Consider the following 19,953-nt stretch of genomic DNA (forward strand, 5'->3'; position numbering starts at 1 on the left):
TCCTGTGGTGGCGCTGTAGGGAAATTGAACACTTTGGCCGGGTTCCCACGGGACGGATACGCTGCGTAAAAACCATTGATCTATGGACCTGGAACCCGGAGGACATTCAGTTTGAAAATAAAATCACGCCACATTGTGGTGCGATTTTTCAGATGGAGATCCCACTGCGTAATTGAGCGCACATACTGACCCCCTCCCTCCTCTGACGTCCGCTCCGGCCTCCCTGGATGACGTTTCAGGCCATGTGACGCTGCAGCCTGTGATTGGCTGTAGCGGTCCCATACGAGATTTACTAAATCTCACCCACTTTGCTGCTGCTGTAAACGCTGCAGATTTCTGGAATTGTGGAAATTTCGCAGCGTTTACGTTACGTGGGAACCCGGCCTTAAGGGCCAGTTCACACAGAGCTTTTTGGCGCTGATTTTGATGCAGAAACTGCCTCCCGAAACTGCCTCCCATTGATTTCAGTTGGAGGTGGAGGCACTTTTAGCCGCTTGCAGGGAAAAAAGCGACATGTTCTTTCTTGCCGCGGTTCTGCCTCTGACCTCCCATTGAAATCAAAGGGTGGCAAAGAAAGCGTTTTTCGCAAAAATTTTTGCACGCGGCCCAGAATGGCCGCGGGCGAAAATCGACATGAAAACCGCGGTAAGAAAGTGCAGGCAGGTCAAAATCTGCCTTAAAATTGCAGAAGGAATTTTGAGGCAGATTTTTTTCTGCTGGCAAAATGCTCCGTGTGAACTAGGCCTTACTGCCAGGTTTCCCCCACAGATCACAGCTGATCGCTGGGGGTCCAGCAGGGGGACACTATGTGATCTGCTTATTGTCAAGGGACCCTTCTAACAAGTAGGGATTGTCCAAAGCGGAGACCCCCTTAGAATTCAGTCAATAGTCAGAGGCGCTCGGTATTAGGGTATGTTCACACAGGCTATTTTCGGCGTATTTCACGTTTTTTTTGCCCGCGGCGCTCAATGGCTGCAGGCGAAAACCGCCGCGAAAATCAGCGTGCAGGCTGATTCCAAACTGAATTTTGAGGCAGATTTTCTACCTGCAAAAAAACGTGTTACGGCTCCAACCAGAGAAGCGGCTCTTTAAAGAGTGAGGTATGAACAGAACGCAGATTTTCCCATTGAAATCAGCGGCAGATGTTTGGAGGATGTTCTGCTTCCGATTTTTCAGCCGTTTTTCGGGACATTTACGGCCTTGTGAACATACCCTGACTGCACTTTCAGAAAACTTAGATATCTCATACAGACATATCAGATGTTTGGATCGGTGGGAGTCCGGGTACTGAGAACCCCGCACCTTCGGCTCTGATCGCCGTTCCTTGTTTGGCTTTTAAGGTCTATTCGGGTTACACGTTACCCCCTATACGTAGGATAGGGGGTAAATTGCTGATCGGTGGGTGTCCGACAGCCGGCACTGCCCACACAGTTTACGAGAACGGGTATCCTGTACTCCCCGTTTGAACGGAGCGGCAGGTCGCACATGGCGCACTGCCGCTCCATTCATTCTCTATGACAGCGCCGGAAATAGCCGAACGCTGTACTCTGTATCTCCGGGGCTTCCATAGAGAATGAATGGAGCGGCGGTGCGCCATGTGCGACCTGCTGCTCCGTTCAAACGTTGGATACAAAATCCCCATTCTCATAAAAGGTGGGGGTGCCAGCTGTCGGACACCCACCGATTAGCAAGTTACCCCCTATCCGCAACTTGTAACCGGAATACTCAGTTAGGTCGGGGTCACAGTCGTCCTATATGAGCCCCCTCCAGCCTAACGAGCGCTTCTGCGCCTTCCTTCCAGCGTCCGTCGGCGTCTCAGCCGCCAGACCCGCACTGATCCAAACATCTGACGCGTCTATGAAATATCAAGTTTGCTGAACGTGCAGTTACTCTTTACACCGCCATTGGTTTGGCGCTGACTAAATTGGGGTGCGAGTCTAAGGAATCTTCCCGTTCTTCATCCTAGAACCCCCGTATTGGCCTTTCCTGGTCTCAGTCCCCAGAGTAGCCACCCCCCAGGAGCGCTGTAGGAACGTGTAGGAGCAGAGTGTGAACAAAGGCCGGAAGTGAACAGCGGGAGAACGGTCCAGACGTGACAATTCAGGTGAGCAGACGAAGACGAGCCAGAGCTATAAACCAGGAGGTGGAACTACAAGTACCAGACGACCAGAAGGAACAAGACGAAGGTGAAATCCAGAGTCAGGGCGAAGGTCCGAACACAGACAAGTCCCCGGAAGGATCTATCCAGCTGAACCGCTCCTTTAAATCAGCCGCTGAGTGACGTCATCAGAGTGGGCCGGTCGTCATGGAGACCTGATACGGCCTTGAGAAGAGAGCGGGAGATCAGCGCCGGATCGGGACGACGTAACAAACATTTTTCATCACGTTGACTTCCCTCCTCTGTGCTCATCGCTCGGAGACGCCAAGGACGGACAAGATGAAGCCAAGACTAAAAATAGGTGTTTGGCGAGCCGGGGGCCCTCGTCAGCCACGTCCGACCGCTCAACGTCAGGCTGCACTCTATACAGCAATCATTCCCACACTCGCTGCGGATTATTTATCGCGACCTCCCAGTGTTGACGTATCTGTCTACGACCGTGCGGGCGCTGCCTCCCGGCACCGGGGCTGCTGCGTCTAGAACGTGGCAAAAAATGCGCCAAATCTCTTATGGACCGTGTGTCCTGGGGCGCAGACACGATGGAACCGGCAAGAGCCGAACCCCCAAACTGTTCCCACAAAGTTGGAAGCGACAATTGTCTAAAACGTCTTGTAGCATTAACCCTTCACTGGAAATAAGGGGAACGAACCCTGAAAAACAGGCAAAAACCGTCTCATGCACGCGACAGTGCGCCGGGTCCCGTCCGTGATGTGCGGACGTGTCCCATCTTTCCACGGATCGGAGAGTGGGGTCAGTTTTCACAGATCCGATTCACCCGCTAAAGTCAATGGGCCTGTGAAAACTATCGGGTGCCGTGAAAAAGAGCCCGAGCGGCACTCAGCAGTCTGCAACTGCACGCACCCCTCCTCCAAGCGCTGTGTATTCCGGTAACGTGCTCCTGACATCCGCCACTAAGTCCACCGGCAGCTGTTAGCGCAAAACTAAGTGCACCCTTACAACAGGCAATATACACAGACAGCTCTGGGGTCCTGATCTGCCCATATATAGGATCACATGACCAGGCATCACTAGACGATGACAGACCCCCCTCCCGGTATTGATCTTGATGGAAAGTCCCTACTGATTCTTGTCGGTGTTGTCATGGAGACAAATCACCGTCCACATCAATATCTACATCCTGCCGGCCTGAATAGTGGCCGTTATGCGCTTCCGTGGAGACGTTGATGTGGCCGGTCACAACGTCTCCATGACAACACTGCGCCTGACTGGAATCAGAAGCGGACACGTCGTCCTCAGGATCTGGCAGTAGTGCGGCCTCAGGCTTCAGGCCTGCGACGTCCAGTGATAAGATCTCCGCCTCGGAGTAACATATTATGAGGCGTTTTTCACATTTTTACCCCATTTTCACGTTTTTTTCAGTACGGTTTTGTTCACTCAACGGATTTAGAGAAACATTTTTTACGTGAATTTCCACTTTGATGCGCCGCGGATCCGCACATGGATTACCAAAATTCACTGGAGCCAATCGGCGTGTGATAATCCGCTGGATTTTCCACGCGGAATCTGCGTCTCGCAGTGACAGGTCGACTTTTTTTTTTTCGGGACGCACATTTGAAATCCGCGGTGGAAAATTCTGCGTCATTTGAACGGCCACACCGATTCCCCATAGAAAGTAATGAGAGGCGATTTGTGGGCGAATATCGGCGCGAAATCTGTGCGACTCTAAAAAGGGCCCAAGAATTCACGTACCGGCACCCCCTACCCGTCGCGCCATTGTTGCGCCCCCCAATTGGGAAAAATGATAAATGCCTCGCCCATTATCACCAGAGCCATAGCGACTGCGGTACGACGGCTGATAATCGCCAATATCTGCCACACAATTGGCGCGGCTCTGACCAGGGTGACGCGGAGGTGCCGGTCTGACGGATAACATGATTATGCTCGGGTTCACTCACCGCGGTTTTGCCGCATTTTTCCCCTTTTTTTTTCATGAACAGAATGAACAAAACGTCAACAAGAAGGCGGATCGCGTCACCGGATCGAGAGTTCCCCCGAAAATAAAACGCGTAAGTGAAATAACGACAACGCACCTGCGGCGTGCGAATACGGAATACCACGTAATACTGAAGAAGCAGGGCGAGTGTGTCACACGTTAGTCAGGGTGGGGGTGTCACACGTTAGTCAGGGTGGGGGTGTCACACGTTAGTCAGGGTGGGGGTGTCACACGTTAGTCAGGGTGGGGGTGTCACACGTTAGTCAGGGTGGGGGTGTCACACGTTAGTCAGGGTGGGGGTGTCACACGTTAGTCAGGGTGAGGGTGTCACACGTTAGTCAGGGTGGGGGTGTCACACGTTAGTCAGGGTGAGGGGTCTTACACAATCACCCCGCGGTGTAGGGGGCGAATACATACACAATACAAGCAAACAAAGGAGCCCGGAAATGGGAGGATCCCTCGTCAGAGCACCCCACTTATTGTCCAGTGTACCCGCTCCTGTGGCCCTGGTCCTTCATAAGCTGCTTATAGGACCGACCAGAACCCCCAAACCCCCCGTTAGAGCCCCCGCATTCAGCTTACGCAGTCTACGCACACTACTCGCCTTTGTGAATAGCGCTGCTGCACTGCGGCTGTGCTGCGCCTCAACCCAACCCACTCACACGATCACGCCTACTGCTATCTGATTGGTCTACCTCCCCCACCGGCCACGTCCATCATCAGTCCTCGCATTCTGACTGGGCCGGCCGTTGCTATTTGTCCGCCCTGCAGGCAGGAAGCACGTTCGGCTGAGCTCGGTGATAAAGTTTGGCCAGTGTGTTTCTCCGGGAGTCGTTGAGCTTGAGAGGAGGTGTCGGGACCGCGGCCGCTGCTGCTCCGTACACAGGACCCGGCCGCTCCCTATTCCCCCCCCCGTCCCCCTGTGGCCGTTATATTTTCTCTCTGGGATACGCTCCATATCGCATCAGGAAACTGCCGGGACTCTCGGAGAGGTGAGACGCGACGGCTCGCCGCCTAAAATGGCGGACGCTGAGAAAATGGCGGCGGTTAGAGAGGAATAGCGGGGCCCTGAGCTGAGGGGAGATGGGGAGGCTTATGTTGTTAATCACCACGATCACTGCTGTAATCATCGCGATGGGCCGGGGATATCATGGAAATATCCGGATTCGGGGGATGGATATTAGACAGAGGGGCCACACTGCAGTCAGGGGCCACAACTCCCCACCGACCTGCTTAGTTATAGATGGGCTGTAGGGTCATAATCACATCGTGCGGTTATATAGCGGGAGGGGGAATTCTCTGGCATTTGTCCCCAATTACCCTTTGTTTCCAGATGGAGACCCCTCTACAGTATCTGCGTGTGTGTGTGTGTGTGTGTGTGTATATATATATATCTCCCTGATTATACACCGCCTGCATCGCTCTTATAATATCCCCCCTCGTATATTACGTTTTATATCGTCTCACTTGGTCATTTGTCTTGTCCCCATTTACCCATGGAGACCGGCTGCTCTATACTGACCTATTCCCCCCCCCCCCCCCGTGAGACCGGCTGCTCTATACTGACCTATTCCCCCCCCCCCCCCCCCCCCCGTGAGACCGGCTGCTCTATACTGACCTATCCCCCCCCCCCCTGTGAGACCGGCTGCTCTATACTGACCTATCCCCCCCCCCCTGTGAGACCGGCTGCTCTATACTGACCTATCCCCCCCCCCCTGTGAGACCGGCTGCTCTATACTGACCTATCCCCCCCCCCTGTGAGACCGGCTGCTCTATACTGACCTATCCCCCCCCCCCTCCCCGTGAGACCGGCCGCTCTATACTGACCTATCCCCCCCCCCTCCCCGTGAGACCGGCCGCTCTATACTGACCTATCCCCCCCCCCCCTCCCCGTGAGACCGGCCGCTCTATACTGACCTATCCCCCCCCCCCCTCCCCGTGAGACCGGCCGCTCTATACTGACCTATCCCCCCCTCCCTGTGAGACCGGCTGCTCTATACTGACCTATCCCCCCCCCCCCTGTGAGACCGGCTGCTCTATACTGACCTATCCCCCCCCCCCCTGTGAGACCGGCTGCTCTATACTGACCTATCCCCCCCCCCCCTGTGAGACCGGCTGCTCTATACTGACCTATCCCCCCCCCCCTGTGAGACCGGCTGCTCTATACTGACCTATCCCCCCCCCCCTCCCCGTGAGACCGGCCGCTCTATACTGACCTATCCCCCCCCCCCTCCCCGTGAGACCGGCCGCTCTATACTGACCTATCCCCCCCCCTCCCCGTGAGACCGGCCGCTCTATACTGACCTATCCCCCCCCTCCCCGTGAGACCGGCCGCTCTATACTGACCTATTCCCCCCCCCCCTCCCGTGAGACCGGCCGCTCTATACTGACCTATTCCCCCCCCCCTCCCCGTGAGACCGGCCGCTCTATACGGACCTATCCCCCCCCCCCCCCCTCCCCGTGAGACCGGCTGCTCTATACTGACCTATTCCCCCCCCCCCCCCCCCCCCCCCGTGAGACCGGCCGCTCTATACTGACCTATCCCCCCCCCCTGTGAGACCGGCTGCTCTATAATGACCTATCCCCCCCCCCTCCCCGTGAGACCGGCCGCTCTATACTGAACTACCCCCCCCCCTCCCCGTGAGACCGGCCGCTCTATACTGACCTACCCCCCCCCCCCCCCTCCCCGTGAGACCGGCCGCTCTATACTGACCTATTCCCCCCCCCCCCCCCGTGAGACCGGCCGCTCTATACTGACCTATTCCCCCCCCCCCCCCCGTGAGACCGGCCGCTCTATACGGACCTATTCCCTCCCCCCCCCCCCTCCCCGTGAGACCGGCTGCTCTATACTGACCTATTCCCCCCCCCCCCCCGTGAGACCGGCCGCTCTATACTGACCTATCCCCCCCCTGTGAGACCGGCTGCTCTATACTGACCTATTCCCCTCCCCCTCCCCGTGAGACCGGCCGCTCTATACTGACCTATCCCCCCCCCCCTCCCCGTGAGACCGGCCGCTCTATACTGACCTATCCCCCCCCCTCCCCGTGAGACCGGCCGCTCTATACTGACCTATCCCCCCCCCTCCCCGTGAGACTGGCCGCTCTATACTGACCTATCCCCCCCCCTCCTTCCCCGTGAGACCGGCCGCTCTATACTGACCTATCCCCCCTCCCCGTGAGACCGGCCGCTCTATACTGACCTATCCCCCCCCCTCCCCGTGAGACCGGCCGCTCTATACTGACCTATCCCCCCCCCCTCCCCGTGAGACCGGCCGCTCTATACTGACCTATCCCCCCCTCCCCGTGAGACCGGCCGCTCTATACTGACCTATCCCCCCCTCCCCGTGAGACCGGCCGCTCTATACTGACCTATCCCCCCCCCTCCCCGTGAGACCGGCCGCTCTATACTGACCTATCCCCCCCCCCCTCCCCGTGAGACCGGCCGCTCTATGCTGACCTATCCCCCCCCCCCTCCCCGTGAGACCGGCCGCTCTATACTGACCTATCCCCCCCCCCCTCCCCGTGAGACCGGCCGCTCTATACTGACCTATCCCCCCCCCCCCCTCCCCGTGAGACCGGCCGCTCTATACTGACCTATTACACCCCCCCCAAGTATACTTGTACACGGATGATGAGCGCAGGTCCTGGTATAGTGCGGGTATATATGATTACACCAGTATACTTGTACACAGATGATGATGATCGCAGGTCCTGGTATAGTGCAGGTATATATGATTACACCAGTATACTTGTACACAGATGATGATCGCAGGTCCTGGTATAGTGCAGGTATATATGATTACACCCGTATACTTGTACACAGATGATGATGATCGCAGGTCCTGGTATAGTGCAGGTATATATGATTACACCAGTATACTTGTACACAGATGATGATCGCAGGTCCTGGTATAGTGCAGGTATATATGATTACACCCGTATACTTGTACACAGATGATGATGATCGCAGGTCCTGGTGTAGTGCAGGTATATATGATTACACCCGTATACTTGTACACAGATGATGATGATCGCAGGTCCTGGTGTAGTGCAGGTATATATGATTACACCCGTATACTTGTACACTGATGATGATGATCGCAGGTCCTGGTATAGTGCAGGTATATATGATTACACCCGTATACTTGTACACTGATGATGATGATCGCAGGTCCTGGTATAGTGGAGGTATATATGATTACACCAGTATACTTGTACACAGATGATCGCAGGTCCTGGTATAGTGGAGGTATATATGATTACACCAGTATACTTGTACACAGATGATCGCAGGTCCTGGTATAGTGGAGGTATATATGATTACACCAGTATACTTGTACACAGATGATCGCAGGTCCTGGTATAGTGGAGGTATATATGATTACACCAGTATACTTGTACACAGATGATGATCGCAGGTCCTGGTATAGTGCAGGTATATATGATTACACCCGTATACTTGTACACAGATGATGATGATCGCAGGTCCTGGTGTAGTGCAGGTATATATGATTACACCCGTATACTTGTACACTGATGATGATGATCGCAGGTCCTGGTATAGTGCAGGTATATATGATTACACCCGTATACTTGTACACTGATGATGATGATCGCAGGTCCTGGTATAGTGCAGGTATATATGATTACACCCGTATACTTGTACACAGATGATGATGATCGCAGGTCCTGGTGTAGTGCAGGTATATATGATTACACCCGTATACTTGTACACAGATGATGATGATCGCAGGTCCTGGTGTAGTGCAGGTATATATGATTACACACCGTATACTTGTACACTGATGATGATGATCGCAGGTCCTGGTATAGTGCAGGTATATATGATTACACCCGTATACTTGTACACTGATGATGATGATCGCAGGTCCTGGTATAGTGGAGGTATATATGATTACACCGGTATACTTGTACACAGATGATCGCAGGTCCTGGTGTTACTGGTATATTTGTATGTAGGATGACTTGCATAAATGTTGTTTTTATGGTGGCGGTGGTTTTGCTTCTGTCTGCCTGTGGTTTATGTAGATTACATGGTGCCACCCAGCGCCCATTGTGCCCACAGGCTGAGAGTTGGTGGCCTTCTCTTCTGGCAGGTACTGGATGGTGATGATGTGCAGGCTGAGGCTTCTTGTCTGCCGGCTCCTATCAGGATTTTTCTCTCCTTCCTGGAGAACAAAGGAGGAGGAGGCGGCTGCTCTGAGTTTTGGCCCGGGCCGCCGTCACCCCCTCCCTCCCCAGTCGTTGTACGCTCCGGCACCCCCTCCCTCCCCAGACATTGTACGCTCCGGCACCCCCTCCCTCCCCAGACGTTGTACGCTCCGGCACCCCCTCCCTCCCCAGTCGTTGCACGCTCCGGCACCCCCTCCCTCCCCAGTCGTTGCACGCTCCGGCACCCCCTCCCTCCCCAGTCGTTGCACGCTCCGGCACCCCCTCCCTCCCCAGTCGTTGCACGCTCCGGCACCCCCTCCCTCCCCAGTCGTTGCACGCTCCGGCACCCCCTCCCTCCCCAGTCGTTGCACGCTCCGGCACCCCCTCCCTCCCCAGTCGTTGCACGCTCCGGCACCCCCTCCCTCCCCAGTCGTTGCACGCTCCGGCACCCCCTCCCTCCCCAGTCGTTGCACGCTCCGGCACCCCCTCCCTCCCCAGTCGTTGTACGCTCCGGCACCCCCTCCCTCCCCAGTCGTTGTACGCTCCGGCACCCCCTCCCTCCCCAGTCGTTGTACGCTCCGGCACCCCCTCCCTCCCCAGTCGTTGTACGCTCCGGCACCCCCTCCCTCCCCAGTCGTTGTACGCTCCGGCACCCCCTCCCTCCCCAGTCGTTGTACGCTCCGGCACCCCCTCCCTCCCCAGTCGTTGTACGCTCCGGCCGCCGCCTCCTGCAGCAGAACCTCAGCTCCTTTGTCGTTAATTCAGCCTCTTACTCTACAAATTCACAGCCTTTATTGCACGGCCTGAAACAAAAGCTCCCCCCGTCCCCCCCCCCCCCTCTCTGTATTGGACGCAGTTACACAACCAGAGGCAGTGACGTTCATTATACAGCCAATATCCGCCATCAGCAGGACCAGTATTGATCGTCTCCCTCTGTCTGCAGTCCTGGATGTCGGGATTTACAAAACATCTGTTCTATTGGCTTTAGGTAGCGATAAAGCAAAACTGCGTATATTACACACCCGATATACCGGCCACCTCCGGATAGGGGGAGGGTTACTAATGATCTGTAGGATGACTGACTGCAGCGCTCTATACCTCCTCACCTCCTCGCTATGAACCAAGGGATGGAAACCGGTCCACAAGTGACCTTAACCCCTTCAGGACGCAGCCTGTTTTGGCCTCGTGGACACAGATGATTTTTTCAAATCTGACATGTGTCCCTTTATTTAGTAATAACTCCGGAACGCTTTTGCCTATCCAAGCGATTCTGAGATTGTTTTCTCGTGACACATTGTACTTTAGGTTAGTGAAAAAATTTGGTCGATAAATTCAATATTTATTTGTGAAAAACTTCAAATTTTAGCAAAAATTTTCAATATTTAGCATTTTTCTAAATTTAAATGTATCTGCTTGTAAGACAGAGATTTATACCACACAAAATAGTCACTAGAGAACATCCCCCATATGTGTACTTTATGTTTGCATCATTTTTTTTCACGTACTTTTATTTTTCTAGGACGTCACGAGACTTAGAACTTTAGCAGCAATTTCTCATATTGTAAAGAAAATTTCAAAAGGCTATTTTTTCAGGGACCAGTTCAGTTCTGAAGCGGCTTTGAGGGCCTTATATATTAGAAAGTCCCCACAAATCACCCCATTTTGAAAACTGCACCCCTCAAAGTATTCAAACCCACATTCAGAAAATATTTTAACCCTTTAGGCGTTTCACAGGAATTAAGGCAAAGTAGAGGTGAAATTTACAAATTTCATTTTTTTTGCCGAAATTCATTTGTAATAAAAAAAATATCTGTAACACAGAAGGTATTACCAGAGAAACGCAACTCAATATTTATTGCCCAGATTCTGCAGATTTTAGAAATATCCAACATGTGGCCCTAGTATGCTAATGGACTGAAGCACCGGCCTCCGAAGCAAAGGAGCACCTAGAGGATTTTGGGGCCTCCTTTTTTTAGGAATATATTTTAGGCACCATGTCAGGTTTGAGGAGGTCTTGTGGTACCTAAACAGTCGAAACCCCCAAAGTGACCCCATTTTCAAAACTACACCCCTCAAGGCATTTTTCTAGGGGTATAGTTAGCATATTGACCCCACAGTTTTTTTGCAGAATTTAGCGGAATTAGTCTGTGAAGATGAAAATCACCTATTTTTCTGTGGAAACATAGAATTTTTACAAGGAATAAAGGAGAAAAAGCCGCCCAACGTTTGTAAAGCAATTTCTCCTGATTACGGCAATACCCCCCCCCCCCCCCCCATATGTGGTAATAAACTGCTGTTCGGACCCACAGCAGGGCTCAGAAGGGAGGGAGCGCCTTTTGGATTTTGTAGCGCAGATTTTGCTGGATTGGTTTTCAGTGCCATGTCGGGTTTGCAACACCCCGGAGGGACCAAAACAGTGGAAACCCCCCCCCCCCCCAAAAGTGACCCCATTTTGGAATCTACACCCCTCAAGGAATTTTTATAGGAGTGTAGTAAGCATTTTGGCCCCTCAGGATCTTTTTTAGAGCTAGGGTGACCAAAAAACAGCGATTTTGGCGCTTTAAATTCTTTATTTATTACAGCGTTCACCGTGCGCAATAAATTACGTTTTAATTTATTCTGCCGGTCGGTACGATTACGCCGATACCATATGTGTATAGTTTTTTTTACGTTTTGCAGCGTTTGCACAATAAAATGAAGTTTCTATAAAATAATTTATTTTCTGGGACACGCTATTCTGAGCCGTAACTTTTTAATTTTTTCGTCAAAAAAGCTGTGGGAGGTCTTGTTTTTTGCGGGACGGGTTGTAGTTTTTATTGGTACCATTTTGGGGTAAATGCGACTTTTTGATCACTTCTTATTCTATATCTTGGGAGGGGTGGTGACCAAAAAATAGCGATGCTGACCGTTTTCCGTTTATTTTGTTTGCGGCGTTCACCGTGCGGAAAAATTAACATTATAGTTTCATAGATTGGGTCGTTACGAACGCGGCGATAGCAAATATGTTTACTTTTTTTTTAACGTTTTCATTTTTTCCCTTTAATAAAGGACTTATTATAGGAAAACAAAACCTTTGATTTTTACACTTTTATAAAACATTTTTATTAACTTTTTTTTTTACTTTTTTACACTTTCTTTTTTTGACCTGCAGCTTTGATCGCTGCTAGAATACATTACACTGCCTAGGTAGTGTAATGTATTCCAACTGTCAGTGTGACGTCAGTCACTCTGACAGTTGGTCTACGAGGATCAGCAGAGGCTGATCCTCATAGGCCGACATACATGGCAGACTTGGGGGCCGTTGTCTGGCCCCCGTGTGCCATCACAAGCATCAGAAGCTCCCACGATTGCATGGGGGCTGCTGATGCGCTACAAACCCGCTACATGCGGAGATCGCAATCGAGCCCCGCATGTAACGGGTTAATTGCCGAAATCAGCGGGAACAACAGTGACTTCCTGTCACTCTGACAGGAAGCCTATCCGGACCAGCCGAAGGTTGGTCCTGATGGGCTTCCGTCCATGGCAGACCCGGAAGCCATTGTTTGGCTTCCGTTTGCCATACTAACTATCGGCAAACCCCGCGATTTCGGACGGGGGTTTGCCGATATGCTAGAAACCCCTAAAATTCGGCGATTGCACCCGATCGCCGAATTTAAGGGGTTAATTCGCCTAAATCAGCGGCGAAGGACCGCTGGCCGGCAAGAGGGGAGTGTCAGCTGTCGGCGACAGTGTGCACCGGGAATAACTCAGTAACTGTACGTCCTGGTGCGGATAGGGGTTAAAGGGGAAGCCGCATTATTAGAGGAGCAACCTATATATGTGACTGATATCAGCCGCTCCTCTTATATCATTGCTGTACTATTATATCCTCCAGTCCTTACATCTATATATGTGACTGATATCAGCCGCTCCTCTTATATCACTGCTGTACTATTATATCCTCCAGTCCTTACATCTATATATATATGTGACTGATATCAGCCGCTCCTCTTATATCACTGCTGTACTATTATATCCTCCAGTCCTTACATCTATATATGTGACTGATATCAGCCGCTCCTCTTATAACTCTGCTGTACTATTATATCCTCCAGTCCTTACATCTATATATGTGACTGATATCAGCCGCTCCTCTTATATCACTGCTGTACTATTATATCCTCCAGTCCTTACATCTATATATGTGACTGATATCAGCCGCTCCTCTTATATCACTGCTGTACTATTATATCCTCCAGTCCTTACATCTATATATGTGACTGATATCAGCCGCTCCTCTTATATCACTGCTGTACTATTATACCCTCCAGTCCTTACATCTATATATGTGACTGATATCAGCCGCTCCTCTTATATCACTGCTGTACTATTATATCCTCCAGTCCTTACATCTATATATGTGCCTGATATCAGCCGCTCCTCTTATATCACTGCTGTACTATTATATCCTCCGGTCCTTACATCTATATATGTGACTGATATCAGCTGCTCCTCTTATATCACTGCTGTACTATTATATCCTCCAGTCCTTACATCTATATATGTGATATCAGCCGCTCCTCTTATATCACTGCTGTACTATTATATCCTCCAGTCCTTACATCTATATATGTGACTGATATCAGCCGCTCCTCTTATATCACTGCTGTACTATTATATCCTCCAGTCCTTACATCTATATATGTGACTGATATCAGCCGATCCTCGTATAACACTGCTGTACTATTATATCCTCCAGTCCTTACATCTATATATGTGACTGATATCAGCCGCTCCTCTTATATCACTGCTGTACTATTATATCCTCCAGTCCTTACATCTATATATGTGACTGATATCAGCCGCTCCTCTTATATCACTGCTGTACTATTATATCCTCCAGTCCTTACATCTATATATGTGACTGATATCAGCCGCTCCTCTTATAACACTGCTGTACTATTATATCCTCCAGTCCTTGCATCTATATATGTGACTGATATCAGCCGCTCCTCTTATAACACTGCTGTACTATTATATCCTCCTGTCCTTACATCTATATATGTGACTGATATCAGCCGCTCCTCTTATATCACTGCTGTACTATTATATCCTCCAGTCCTTACATCTATATATGTGACTGATATCAGCCGCTCCTCTTATATCACTGCTGTACTATTATATCCTCCAGTCCTTACATCTATATATGTGACTGATATCAGCCGCTCCTCCTATATCACTGCTGTACTATTATATCCTCCAGTCCTTACATCTATATATGTGACTGATATCAGCCGCTCCTCCTATATCACTGCTGTACTATTATATCCTCCAGTTCTTACATCTATATATGTGACTGATATCAGCCGCTCCTCTTATATCACTGCTGTACTATTATATCCTCCAGTCCTTACATCTATATATGTGACTGATATCAGCCGCTCCTCCTATATCACTGCTGTACTATTATATCCTCCAGTCCTTACATCTATATATGTGACTGATATCAGCCGCTCCTCTTATATCACTGCTGTACTATTATATCCTCCAGTCCTTACATCTATATATGTGACTGATATCAGCTGCTCCTCTTATATCACTGCTGTACTATTATACCCTCCAGTCCTTACATCTATATATGTGACAGATATCAGCCGCTCCTCTTATATCACTGCTGTACTATTATATCCTCCAGTCCTTACATCTATATATGTGACTGATATCTGCCGCTCCTCTTATATCACTGCTGTACTATTATATCCTCCAGTCCTTACATCTATATATGTGACTGATATCAGCCGCTCCTCTTATATCACTGCTGTACTATTATATCCTCCAGTCCTTACATCTATATATGTGACTGATATCAGCCGCTCCTCTTATATCACTGCTGTACTATTATATCCTCCAGTCCTTACATCTATATATGTGACTGATATCAGCCGCTCCTCTTATATCACTGCTGTACTATTATATCCTCCAGTCCTTACATCTATATATGTGACTGATATCAGCCGCTCCTCTTATATCACTGCTGTACTATTATATCCTCCAGTCCTTACATCTATATATAAGACTGATATCAGCCGCTCCTCTTATATCACTGCTGTACTATTATATCCTCCAGTCCTTACATCTATATATGTGACTGATATCAGCCGCTCCTCTTATATCGCTGCTGTACTATTATATCCTCTAGTCCTTACATCTATATATGTGACTGATATCAGCCGCTCCTCTTATATCACTGCTGTACTATTATATACTCCAGTCCTTACATCTATATATGTGACTGATATCAGCCGCTCCTCTTATATCACTGCTGTACTATTATATCCTCCAGTCCTTACATCTATATATGTAACTGATATCAGTCACTTCTTGACAGATGAGACATGAAGTATTGGTGGGGGCGGGGGCCTGTATCCCTCATCCTGTTGATCTCTATAGTCGGTCCCTCACCAGCATGAAACGTTCTGTTAGCATTAAATGATATAAATTGTCCGCGTTGTGCACCATATTTTAAGTTGATGTTTTCGTAAAGGGGGTCTACGCTTGCGGTCGCTTTACTCGCAGGCAATTATCGTGCTAACTTTTGTACATCGGCTGACTGTATCGTTTATGCTGCAGGATGCCTTGTCGCTGTCGGCAGCTCGTCTCTCTGTGTAAACAACGATGTGCTGCCGACATGATAGAAGTGTATGAGGACGGGTGATCAGAGTAACTCACGCTCGCCCCTATACATAGAGCCGAGTGACGATCAAAGAATTGCCTCGCTTGGCGCTCGTTACGGCCAAGATGGGCTGGGGTGAAAGGACCCTTAGGACTAACCATCTTCTTGAGGAGACTCTGCCGACCGTGTGTTCAGATCAGGGGTCCGGCTGCAGGAGCCCCCAGCTATGATCTTGTGTTTTTTGATATTGGGGGCCCCTCTGATGTAATGTTGTATTTGTGTCCCGTTGCTGGGGAGCCGCTCAGTGTTCCCTCTAACTCTCCCTCTTCTGTTTTTGTCTTGCAGCGAGTGTCCCCCTCCCCGCCCTGCCCATTGAGTATTTATTCTTTTTTTGAACATTCTTTGTGATCAAGCCGCCAAAGTGGAGAGTGTGATTGCAGAAGGGGGTGCTTCTCGTTTCAGGTAAGTCATGGGGCACGGGTTGATGGGGGGGGGGGGGGTAAGATATTGGGCACAGGGATTTCTCAGCGGAACGTTTGTCCACAATTGATCCCCAGCAAATAGCAGTCCTTGAGTCGTTTTCCTCTAGTAGTCACCAATCAGCCCCCCCAAAGGGAACATCACCCCCTCTTTCCATGAGATCCATTTGCCATTCAGGACAGAAAAGCTGAATATTATTGTAGTGGCTGTCATGACGTCTCGTGTCTTCCAGCCTTCACTGGAATGGAATTGATTGTTTTTTTGGGAAAGTTGGGTGATTAATATCGCAGCCCTTACAATAGTTGTCTGGTGAATGGCCTTATAAGTGGCTCGTCCGCTGCTCGGGGCCCTCGTGAAGCTGCGTCACCGCTCTGTGGGGTGATGTCACGGCCGCCGTATTGTCAATCAGCTTTTCTAGAAAATAATAATTTGTCTTCTGAAACTACAAACCTCTACCTTCATTTGGGATACATCATGGGGCGCGTTTTACAGATTGTTTTCATTGGCAACAGAAGATGAAGGGATTCTGACATTTTTACCGTCATCTCCAGCGTATGTCCAGCTTTTAGTCTTTACCGCGCTCGTGACGTAACCCTTGCTCCTGTTCTCGTTGCAGTGCTTCGTCAGGTGGAGGAGGTAGGGGTGCCTCTACACACTATCCCAAAACTGTCGGCAACAGGTAGGTGTCTCTTCATCCGTGAGGTTCTTCTGAGGGTTGTCTGCAGCAAATCCTAAAACGGACCTGTCATACCGTATACCGTTACAAGAAAAAGTAAGTGAACCCCTTGCAATTACCTGCATTGGTTACCAATAAAACGTGGTCTGATTGTATTTTTTTTAGATTATCTATAATTGGGACTTCGATAACAAACCGTTGTTCTATTCGTCTGTAATTGAATACATTGCGTGATCATCCACATTGAGGGGAGAAAGTGCTAGAGGATCTGTCACCAGTTTAGTCCCCGTCTCCTGACTAATCTAATAGGCGCATTGATGCCGATAACTACAGTGCGATTGGTTTAAAAAAATATAGTATTTCAAGTTATGAGCATTTTTATGCATGTTCTAATTTTACTCTAAAAGCGAAATATGAAGTTAGATTTTATTTTCCCTGGGCGGTGTAAAGACAACGGTGAGACGCGACGCTGTCCTATCTGCACCATACAGGTCTCCCCTTCACAGCCCGGCTTGACCTTCGCTTCAATTACAGCCGTAGGTCCTTCACCTCAGCGACTCAGCGCTACTTGAAGAAGACGGTGCTGCAGTGGATGAGTCGTCCGTCACGGCTGGTGGCGATTTAGGGACAGTCGTCTTGAAGTACCGCTGAGTCGCTGTGGTGAAGGACCTACGGCCGGAAGTGACAACACCGCGTGATCTGGCAATTGAAGCGGAGGTCACGCCAGGCTGTGAAGGGCCGACCTGTATGGTGCAGATAGGACCGCGTCACACCGTTGTCTTTACACCGCCCATGAACATAAAATCGAGCTCCTATTTAGCTTTTATAGCCAAATTGGCACATGCATAAAAATGCTCATAACTTGACATACTATCTTTTTTTTATTTGTTTTTTTTACACCAATCACACTAGTTATCGGCATCAAAGCGCCTATTAGATTAGTCAGGAGATGGGGAATTAATAAACTGGTGACAGATCCTCTTTAAAGCGGTTTTTCCCCATCGGGGTAGTTTATGGCCTATCCACAGGATATCCCATAAATGTCAGATTTGGGTCACGCCTCTGGCACCCCGACTATCTCTAGAACGGGGCCCCCTAAATCTCCTTCTTTTGCTGTTCCCACTGGGACTTGTAATTCCTGACCAAGTAAACTCTGCATATCTCGCTGAGCTGCGCTGTTTCTGTAACTCCCACAGGAGTGAATGGCATTTACGGAAAAAGAGTAGTGAGCGTGCTGCGCAGCTTCCGGAACGCCCGTTCTCTTTTATGGGAGTAGCTCTACGAGCTTTGCTGATTTTACTTGGTCAGGAAATACAAGTCACAGAGGTGGGACCCGCGTCTGACACTCGGCATAACCTGTGGATCTGCCATAAATGTCCCTGATGGGTAAACCCCTTTAATGACTTCCAGAGCTAATTGGCCAAAAAGAAGCCCGGTTACTGACATCTGTTATCAAACATTGGTCAATGTGAACCGTGCCCTGAAACAAGCCTTTCAGAAGACGTCCTAGATATTGATGAAGCTGGAAAGGGCTACAGAAGTCTTGCTAAAGACCTGGGGGTTACGTCAATCCACAGCTGGACGATCTACATACGGAGAAGTGTCAGGACTGTAGGAACTGCAGAGGAGTGGTGGTCCTGGAAGGCCAAGCAAAGATCACAAGGTCAATCCTGAAAGGCGAGAAATACCCCCCCCCCCCCCCCCCCCCCATATGGTAACAGCTGAAGACTCTACAAACTGCAAAAACCTCTGTCCTTGGGTCCACTATTAGTAAAACGCTGAAGAATGGCTCATCATGGAAAGACAATATGAAGGAAAAAAAAAACAAAGCCGTCAGTCTCGCGTTTCCCGGATGTTCCACAACGCTGCTTATGGAGGAAAACGCGCACTGCACACCCAAATCTCATCCCAAGTGTCGGCCTGGTGGAGGGGGCGTCGTGGTTTGGGCCGCTTTGCTACCTTGGCCTGGGTGCCTTGCGGTCATTGAGGGAACAATGAATTCAAAGGTATCAGCATTTTAGAGGAGACTGTAAGGGCAGCAGTCCATGACCAGCTGATGAGACGCCGGGTGATTCAACAAGACCGTGATCCAGAGAACGCCAGTAAGAATAAGGGAAGGGTTTGGGGGTTGGAATTGCCAAGTCGGAGTCCTGCCTTTAATCCTATGGAGTTGCTGTGGGATGATGTGAAGGGGGCCGTGCGCTCGGGACATCCCACAAATTCTTCAAAATTCCTCCGTCGTGTAAATCTTTTTTGCAGTAAAGGTTTGGGAAGGTGTTGTACAGGTAACTAAAGTCAAGTGTTCACCTCTGGCCCCTGCACTGCGGATGTTTACTCCATATGCTCCAGACCAGACCTAGTACAACTGTTGAGATCGTTATAACTTCAGTAACAATCGGACCACGTTTTATTAATAGTAATCGATGCAGAAATCCAGGTAATTCCATAGGGTTCACTGCTCCTTATAACTGTGTTTGCAGGTGGCATGTTATACAGCTGGAGGACCGGAACAGATGGATAAACCAAATATTTCACCAGTTTAGTGGGTAATCTATTGATTATTATCCTTATTGATGATCAGCGATCACTGATTACTGTCCCACTAAACCGACCAATCAGCACTGTACCATCTCCTGCTCTGTAACATGCTGCCTGCTCAGTGTGACCGATTCTCCACGCTGCGAGGAGCTGCCTTTAAAAGGCTTTTCCCATATATAACATTGCACAGCACTTATACTGTAAGGCCGCCTTAACGTGCTGCAGTTTTTGCCACGGTTTTCCCCAAATCATTGCAAAATGACCAGTGTGCAAACCCAGCCTCAGGCCCCATGCACACGATCGTACAAAAAACCTCAGTTTTTG

General features: G+C 49.9%; 1 protein-coding gene and 1 long non-coding RNA gene across 8 annotated transcripts in view; one reads left to right on the plus strand and one right to left on the minus strand.

Moving 5' to 3' along the window:
- The window catches only part of LOC142661000 (uncharacterized), a 318,273-nt gene extending 313,202 nt beyond the window's left edge, over positions 1 to 5,071 (minus strand). For 4 of the 7 annotated variants that reach the window (XR_012850608.1, XR_012850609.1, XR_012850607.1 and 1 more), the window contains exon 1: positions 4,808 to 5,071. This is a non-coding gene — a long non-coding RNA (uncharacterized LOC142661000). Of the gene's footprint in view, positions 1 to 4,529; positions 4,695 to 4,774 lie in introns of those variants that run through there. The other 3 variants (XR_012850605.1, XR_012850606.1, XR_012850610.1) reach the window with 3 other exon arrangements.
- A 4,094-nt stretch (positions 5,072 to 9,165) lies between these two features.
- LOC142660202 (uncharacterized) lies at positions 9,166 to 16,391 on the plus strand. The gene is made up of 2 exons (XM_075836783.1): positions 9,166 to 10,271; positions 16,281 to 16,391. Exon 1 carries the CDS (start codon positions 9,166 to 9,168, stop codon positions 10,204 to 10,206), a length of 1,041 nt encoding a protein of 346 aa, XP_075692898.1. The 3' UTR covers positions 10,207 to 10,271; positions 16,281 to 16,391.
- Positions 16,392 to 19,953: the final 3,562 nt, after the last annotated feature.

Source organism: Rhinoderma darwinii, chromosome 9 (genome assembly GCF_050947455.1).
Source record: "Rhinoderma darwinii isolate aRhiDar2 chromosome 9, aRhiDar2.hap1, whole genome shotgun sequence".
In the NCBI taxonomy this organism is placed as follows: Eukaryota; Metazoa; Chordata; class Amphibia; order Anura; family Rhinodermatidae; genus Rhinoderma; species Rhinoderma darwinii.